We start from the raw sequence: 8,299 nt of genomic DNA on the forward strand, positions 1-8,299 counted from the left end.
TATGTTATTTCAAACAGTGGCTCCTCCCCCTCCACACACACCTTGCCAAACACTGAGAAGGGGGCTCTGAAGAATACTGTCAGCAGGGGATTTGATTTTGGACCTCACAATGAAAGGGAAGGGACGGGAGGCCTGTGCTGGCTTGAGAGGGGAGAGGAATGTCACCTCTGCCCAGAGGTGCTGAAAGCAAGGATTCTTACACCCAAAAAGGCAAATCCTCCTCCCTTCCCCCAGGATAATTGGAAACAGCCCTTCCAGCTGAACGCGGGTTTGGGGTTGTAGGTGCTCCCTTTCCTCTCCCAGCCAGGAATCTCCCCGCAGCCGTCCAAGAAGGGCCCAAGTCTGCCCCCTAGTCTCTTACCTTTCACCCCGCCCCTAGACAACAGTAAAGGATCCAGGAGGCTGTGACAAAAGAGACCCCAGGGGTGGGACTTCAGCAACTTGGGTTTGGTTTCCGGCTTTATCCCAGACTCCCTGTGTGACCTTGGGCAAGTCACAGGGCCTCCCTGAGCCTCAGTTTCTTCATCACGACAATGGGGATCCTTCAGCTCTGCCCCTCCCACTTCACACAGGTGGTCGTGCCGATCATCCCAGTCCACTTTGTAAAGTGCAATGCCTTCAAGGTTATTTTCTCCAGATCTCCCAGGAGCAGAGGTGTTGCTTTGGGATAGAGGAGGAGGCGGCTGCGGAGCAAAAGGGGCTGGGCACCTCGGGGTGGAGAGAGCGAGAGCCTTTTTGGATTTGAGAGGAAGGTTCCAATCGCTCCAGCGATCCGAGGGCAGGAGGGGAGACGGGTAGAAACTAAGCCAGAGAGTGAGAGTTGGAGAGACAAAGGGGGCGTGAGAGACCGCGGCAGGGAGTAAGGCGGGGCGGCAGGGCGAGGCGGCCCGGCGGGCGGGAGGTGCACGAGGTGAGGGAGGTGTGGGGGGCGTGGGCTGCGGGATGCTGCCGCCGGCTCCGACTCGAGCTCCAGCTCCGGTTTTTCGCTCCGCCATCCTCTCCCCCTCCCCGCCTCTCCTTTAACTCCCCCCTCCTGGGCTCGGGACTGGTTTCCTCCCTTAGCCCGCTGCCCTCAATCCTGGCGAGGCTGGGGCTCCGGCTCGGCGCCCCCTTCCTCGCTCCCTCGTCCAGCGCCCCATGCCGCCCCCGCCCGGCCCCCGGCTCCCCCAGTCCCCTACTTAGGCCCGCTCACAAATCCCGGGGTGCTGGAACGTGGGCCGGGGGCGTAAGACGCCTGTAGACGGCCCCTGGAAGGGCTCTTGCGGGCTGAGCGCTCCGCACCGGAGGCGCGAGCAGAGCAGGAAGCGGGTCCGCGTGGGAGCGGGGGGCATCAGCCACCCGGGTGGTCGGGGCAGAATAGCCAGGGCAACCCAGGCAGTGACCCCAGGGGTGAGCGACTTTGGGGGAGTTGGTGCCCCGCCCCCCAGGCCTTGGCGGGGTCATGGGGGCCCCCCATTCTGGGCCGGGGGGCGTGCGAGTCGGGGCCTTGCTGCTGCTTGGTTTTTTTGGGCTGGTGTCTGGGCTCAGCCTGGAGCCTGTCTACTGGAATTCGGCGAATAAGAGGTGAGCGCCCGGGGCTGGGGAGACCCCACACCCTCTGGGAGCAGGGGCTATGGAAGCTTTGGGGACTTTGGGGGCTGGGTTCTCTGAGCTGGGAGGAGGCTGGAGGGAGGGTGCTGGTGCTCTGATGTGAGCTGATGGGTAACTAGACAGAGGTGATCTTGGGAGCCAGCCTCCTGGGTCGCACAGAGAGCTGGATGTGGGTGGTGATATCTATGTGTCAGGAGTTTGAAAGACCCCAAAGGAGCAAGGATCCGAAAGTTCATGGGCAGCTGGGAGGGCAGTGGAGTGGTTATTTGGGTTTGTGGGAGATTTGGGTGGTGTCGGGGGCTGGGCTTGGAGGGAGCCTGGTTAATGTCAGCTCTCAGGAGAGCAACTGAGTAGGTGCTGCTGAGGCGCTGAGGGGAAGGGCAGGGTGCCTCCCTCTCCAGAAGCGACTCAGTGTTGGAGATGGGAGAGAAAGGGGCTCATTTTGGGGCCTCTTGGGACAACTCCCCCAAGGCTTCTTGACTCTCATCACAGAGTCTGTCTCCCAACTCTTGCCCACAGCCAGAGAGTCAGTGAGCCCTTGGTGGAACAGTTTCCCAACCTGAAGATATTCCTGCCTTCCTGGCTTGGGGACTTCTTTCTGGAGGAAGCCTGGAGTCCCCTAAAGCCTCCTGTTTCCCTCTTGCATCTGGAGTCCTGAAGACTCCATTGCCCCCTCCCCCATCTTTGCGGCAAACTCTTCCATCAGACCTTCTGGTCCGTAGCATGCTTGCTTTGCTTTGAAAAAAAGGCCAAGGGTCAGATGAAACTTCAAGCCACACAGGATAGGACAGAACCTTTGGGAGGTCATCTGGGTCCCTTGCCTCCATGCCTATCCCACTCCCCGTTAGCAAAAGAGTTCCGTGTTTTGAAAACTTCCTACTTCCCTGGGGAGGCTGTATGAGGCCATGGGAAAGGGAAGGGCTTTGGAGCTCATCAAATCCTAGGTCTTAATCCTAGCTCTGCTGCTTTCAGCTGTGTGGCCTTGGGCATGTCACTTAACCTTTCTGAGTTTGTAGCCTCAATCCTTACGGCTTTTATGAGGATTAGAGGTAAGGTGTTTGAACAGGTTATATGCTCATTAAAGGAGAACTAGGATTATTGTTCTTCCTCTCTTTACTTCACAGCCTCCCTCACATTTCCCTGTCTTGGCCTCATTCCCATGTCTCTTTGGGTATAATCTCAAATGTCTTTTCTCTGCTCAGTCTCCTACCCTCCAACTCCCAGCTGCAGTTTGAGTGTCAGGTGCAGCTTGAGGACATAGGTTAGGCTTATTCTGGTGGAATTGAGAAAAGGGAGTTAGGGTGTTCTGGGGGCTCTTTGGGATGTTGGGTGGGAATGAGTGGGTCATTCGGGAGTCTGGGAAGACAACAAGCAGCAGTCCCCTGGGACCCAGTTCTGAGACTCTGTCTGCCATTAATGCATAGGGAGGGGCTGCTGTCATTGGCAAATAGTGGCTGTGCTGGGCCAGTGGATGCCTGGGCCAGGGAAGATGTGGGCTTGTGTTGGCTGTGGTTAGAAAAGTCAGCTCCTTCAAATCCAAAGCACTTTCCCTCGGAAGTCTGAGACCTAGGGCAGGAGGGGGACCGAGCAGGGAAATGTCTGGGGCAGTTGGCCCCTAGACCCTGGTTCCCATTAGCCCCCTTTAGGGCCATTGCCAGACCAGATACTTGCCTCCTGTCACATTGCCTAACTTGGGACACTGGTCTGGATCACCCTCCACAACCCCTCCCCGACCCTGATTCCTTTGCCCTGAAATCCTTGAAATTCAGTGGTGGCCTGGGGGAGGGGAGGCTCTGCCCCCATGGTTGACTGCCATGGAGTAGTGAAATCACCTGGGAAGGGTGGGCTGTGTGGTTCCAGAGAGGCCAGCTCCTTGGTAACTGGCATCCTGTTGCCATGGCAACAGGGCTGGTGATGGAGCGAATGATGGCAGTGTGCATGTGGTGAGGGCGGGCTGAAGAGTGCATTTGGGCACACCAAGGGGCAGGAGACCTCTGAGCCTGGCTTCCTGCTGCTTCCAACACAAGCTTGCAGAGTCCTTAGTGCCTACTCTGTCCGAACAGGCTTTCCACTCAGACAGAGGCTATCCTGCAGGGATGTGGGGTGAGGGAGGCAAAGCTCTGAGGGCCAGACCTCTGACACTTCTCTTCCTTGTCCACCTCGCCCTCCTCCCCATAGGTTCCAGGCAGAGGGTGGTTATGTGCTCTACCCTCAGATCGGGGACCGGCTAGACCTGCTCTGCCCCCGGGCCCGGCCTCCTGGCCCCCACTCCTCTCCAAATTATGAGTTCTACAAGCTGTATCTGGTAGGGGGTGCCCAGGGCCGGCGCTGTGAGGCACCCCCTGCCCCAAATCTGCTTCTTACTTGTGACCGACCAGACTTGGACCTCCGCTTCACCATCAAGTTCCAGGAGTACAGCCCTAACCTCTGGGGCCACGAGTTCCGCTCGCACCATGATTACTATATAATTGGTACTGCTGGGCAGAGGGCAGGCTCGAGTGGGGAGGTGCTCCTTGGTTGGAAGGCAGATGAGGGAGGGACCACTGGAGCCAAGAGAGACCCCTTATACCCTCAGGCAGTATTGGGGCCAGGGTATGGAGACACAATAGGGGCTAGGCTCTGAAATGCCAACTTCTCCCTCCGGCTCTTCCCTCCCAGCCACATCGGACGGGACCCGGGAAGGCCTGGAGAGCTTGCAGGGAGGTGTGTGCCTCACCAGAGGCATGAAGGTGCTGCTCCGAGTGGGACAAAGTGAGTGGGGCTGAGGCACACCTACTAGATGTTGAGGGAGGTTGGGGCAGTCCCGTCATGGTCAGGGGGCTGCTGTCTTAGCCCCTCTCTCAGGTCTCCCCCGTCTCCAGGTCCCCGAGGAGGGGCTGCCCCCCGAAAACCTGTGTCTGAAATGCCCATGGAGAGAGACCGAGGGGCAGCCCACAGCTTGGAGCCTGGGAAGGAGAATATGCCAGGTAGGAACGAGGGGTCCAGCCTCCTGCCTTCCCCAGCCTCCTCTGCCCTCGGACCCCAGCTGCCTTACCTTCACCCTTTCCCTTCCTCTTCAGTTTTGGGGCTGTGATACAGGAAAGAGGAGCAGAGAGGATGGGAGGGTGGGAGGGGAATGGAAGCCAAATGAGGAGAAGACTCAATTAGAACTAATTAGTCAAGTCAGCGCTTCAATCAGTGCTGTCAGAGAAGTGGGGAGGACTGCCTGGCACGGAGCTGAAGGGCTGGACACACCTGGATTCTGAGTGGGGCTTGGTCGGGGAGAGGTGGGGTCCCAAAGGGCCTGGGCACTGCTGGGGAAGCCCATGGGACATATCCCCAAGGCTGGGTATCCAGATGCCCAGGTGGCTCCTTCAGCCCCTCCCCCTCTTTCCTCCTTCACCCCTTCCCTGCCAGGTGACCCCACCAGCAATGCAACCTCCCGGGGTGCTGAAGGCCCCCTGCCCCCTCCCAGCATGCCTGCAGTGGCCGGGGCAGCAGGGGGGCTGGCGCTGCTCTTGCTGGGCGTGGCAGGGGCTGGGGGTGCCATGTGTTGGCGGAGACGGCGGGCCAAGCCTTCGGAGAGTCGCCACCCTGGTCCTGGCTCCTTCGGGAGGGGAGGATCTCTGGGTCTGGGGGGCGGAGGTGGGATGGGACCTAGGGAGGCTGAACCTGGGGAGCTAGGGATAGCCCTGCGGGGCGGTGGGGCTGCAGACCCCCCTTTCTGTCCCCACTATGAGAAGGTGAGTGGTGACTATGGGCATCCTGTGTACATCGTGCAGGATGGGCCCCCCCAGAGCCCTCCAAACATCTACTACAAGGTATGAGGGCTCCTCTCACCTGGCTGACCTGGATCCAGCCCTTCTTGGGGTGCTCCAGTTTAATCATGGTTGGAGGGACACCTCTAGCATCTCCTTGGCCCCCTCTGCTCCACCAGCCCCTTTGCTCCTCCTGGCTGTTGCCCTCTTCACTTTTAGGATTCCTTAAGACTTCCACTGAACCACCTCCTGCCCTCTGGTTGGCCACATGTGCCCCGCTCTGTCTCTGTGTTCCTGGGTCCTATTCCCTTGGGGAGGGGGCAGAGACTCAGCCCCCTTTTCTGACCATGACCCAGGGATCCTTGACCCCCTCCCCCACCGAGAGCCAGGGGCGGGAACAGTCTGTCTTTTGGTTGGCACCTCTTTCTTTCTGCCTCTCACTGTTTTTCTCTTCTCTTCTCTCTCTCTCTCTCTCTCTCTCTCTTATTCTTTCTCCCACTTCTGTCTCTAGGTCTGTTCCTCTTCCCTAGCATCCTCTTCCCTACATCTCCTTTTACCTCTTGGCTTCTTATCCTGTGCCTCTCCCATCTCCCGGGTGGGGGCATCAAAGCATTTCTCCCCTCAGCTCCCTCTTCTGACCTCTCTTATCAACCACTCCCCTCAGTCTGCCAAAAATGGGGGCCTTATGGGGAAGGTTCTGGCACTCCACCCCAGCTCAGGGCATGGGCAGCAGGGCCTCCTTCTCTGCCATGCCCCAGGCCTTTACATACTTACTCCAGCCATTTGGGGTGGTTGGGTCATGACAGCTACCATGAGAAGAAGTGTCCCATTTTGTCCAGTGGCCAATAGCAAGATATGAACCAGTCGGGACACATATGGACTTGGTCTGATGCTGAATGGGCCACTTGGGACAGGAAGTGACTTTCTCCAGACAAGATGTGACCAGGCCTGGACAGAAGTGGCCTGGGAAGTGGCAGAAGCAGTGCAGCAGCAACTGGAAGTGCCTTCATCCAGAACAGGAAGTAGCACTTCTGAAATAGGAAGTGATCTGGCTGGAACTCGAAGTGGCTTAGTCTGGGGGGTGGGGGGAGGTGAATGGTTCTTACTCTGTGGAGAAGGGAGGGCAGGAAGAACTTCCTGTTTCAGGAGGAAGCTGGAACTTACTGACTGTGAAAAGATAGGGCGGACTGAGGAGGATTTTCCTAGTATTCAGTGGCACTTCCCAAGATCTCCCTTCCCTTGTTCTCTGTGCTGCTTTTAGGACAGTTAAGATGACTGCCATCTGTTGTGGCAGGCCCAATTTGTCTTGTTCTTCTTCCCTTTCCGTATCCCAATATAAGCTTTGTTACTCAACAGGACTACCCCAAGAACCCACGTGTTGTCCCCCAGTAACCCAGATGGCTGTCTTGCTCATCATATCCTCCCTTTCCTACTCCATTCAAACTCAACTCAGCTTCCTTCTTAGTGACCAAAATGGTGGCCTACTGTCTGGTCTAGCTGACAGTGGTACTTAGCAACTGCCAGTTTCCATAGTGACCAGCTAATACCTCTTCCTGCCCTCTAGTGCATAATTGGATGTTGCCTCAGTTTCCTCCCAGCTCAGTTTCATTAGATCCGAGCTGCCCTTGGGCACCAAGTCGGCCACCTCAATCACCAGCCAAGATGGTTGCTTTGTCCACCAGAGGTCAAGTCATCTCTCTGGTGCTGTAGTTCCCAGCTCCTTCCTGATTTTTCTAATCGCTCTTTCCAGGGAACAGGAAGTTGATGTTGCCATGGGGGAGGTGGCGGGGTATGGCCGTCACCTCAATAGTTTTACTGTAAAAGGGAAATTTGAACAACAAAAACCAAAAAAAAGAATAAAAAACTTCAAAAGTTGATGAGAAGGCTGGAGAATGGTGGACATGAATTGGGACAGAGAACTGGTTGTTAGAACGGCTTTTGAGCTGAGGGTTGGATTGCATGAAACCAAGGGGTAGGGAGAGAATTGGGTTGGCGGGGTGAGGTGAGCAGTGCATGGAGTGGGGATAATGGGCTCGGTGAGGAGGCTGAGGAAGGCAGCCACCTCTGGGGAGGGAGAGAGGACCCCAGGTGGGAGTGGGAGCTGCCAGTACATCCAAATGGGGATGTATGTGAATGTACGTTCACACGTGAGGGAAGCCTGGGTGTCTGTTGCTAAACCAAAGCACTGGAGACAAGGCAAGTTGTAGTCAGGAAAAAGTGGAAAAAACATGTTCATGTGTTCAATCTATTCCCTACCACCCCTGCCCAAGGCACCTCTGACTTGAGGAGGTTTGCTCTTGGGGACTCATGTTGGGAGAAGGGGTGTGGCTGCCCGCAAGACTCAGGAACACTGGCATCAAGCTGCCTGTACCCACAACCCAGGCTCTTCTCCCCTAAAAGTCCAGGTGCCCAGCCCCCTAGACTCAGCCCCATTCTCCATCCACAAAAGCAGCCGTCAGGAGCATCGCTGGAGCCAGTCAGCAGGGGTCGCAACCTCTGCCCTGCCTGCCCCTCCCCTGACTTTAGGTCCCCTCCTGCTGTCTCCCATCTGCCTGGAGGTCAAGGGGTCCTCCTGCCCCTCCTCTGTCTGGTGGGACCCCTGCCCTTCCCCCTGTCTGAGCAAGATGCCTGGGTCCCAAGAGGTGCAGGCACTGTCGGAGGGGAGTTGATAACTGGGAGGCCAGGTGCTGGGCTGTCTAGAATGTACTCCTGCCTTCGGAGCCTGAGCCCTCACTGGAGCTGCCTGAGGTGGGGAGGCTTGGGGGTGGAAGGGTTGGTCCCTGCCCCTTAGTGGGGGTTGGTTGTCATGGCAACATCCCCTTCTCCACACAATGGGAAGCCCCCCTCAGCCTCCCGCGTGGATGGAGCCGACAGCCCCATCGCTGGCTATCAGCCTCAGGGACTTGGCAACCGTCACTATGGCAACCCAGAGCCCAGCAACAGGGCCCAGTGAGAAAGGGAGGGGTCCAAGA

At 57.5% G+C, this 8,299-nt stretch overlaps 1 protein-coding gene across 2 annotated transcripts; it reads left to right on the forward strand.

Moving 5' to 3' along the window:
* Window positions 1–1,029: 1,029 nt before the first annotated feature.
* EFNB3 (ephrin B3) lies at window positions 1,030–7,204 on the forward strand. 2 transcript variants are annotated; one of them, XM_070225694.1, is made up of 5 exons: window positions 1,030–1,563; window positions 3,769–4,061; window positions 4,249–4,341; window positions 4,452–4,556; window positions 5,839–7,204. In XM_070225694.1, the coding sequence occupies exons 1-5, from the start codon at window positions 1,442–1,444 to the stop codon at window positions 6,174–6,176; spliced, it is 951 nt and encodes a 316-aa protein (XP_070081795.1). In that variant the 5' UTR covers window positions 1,030–1,441; the 3' UTR covers window positions 6,177–7,204.
* Window positions 7,205–8,299: the final 1,095 nt, after the last annotated feature.

This window comes from Equus caballus, chromosome 11 (genome assembly GCF_041296265.1).
Source record: "Equus caballus isolate H_3958 breed thoroughbred chromosome 11, TB-T2T, whole genome shotgun sequence".
Taxonomy (NCBI): Eukaryota; Metazoa; Chordata; class Mammalia; order Perissodactyla; family Equidae; genus Equus; species Equus caballus.

Bases quoted from the DNA above. Each gene is read 5' to 3' on its own strand.
- EFNB3 (XM_070225694.1), top strand. From the start codon at position 1,442: ATGGGGGCCCCCCATTCTGGGCCGGGGGGCGTGCGAGTCGGGGCCTTG. The intron at 1,564-3,768 runs GTGAGCGCCCGG...TCCTCCCCATAG, and splicing joins TGGAATTCGGCGAATAAGAG to GTTCCAGGCAGAGGGTGGTT. The intron at 4,557-5,838 runs GTAGGAACGAGG...TTCTGTCTCTAG, and splicing joins TGGGAAGGAGAATATGCCAG to GTCTGTTCCTCTTCCCTAGC.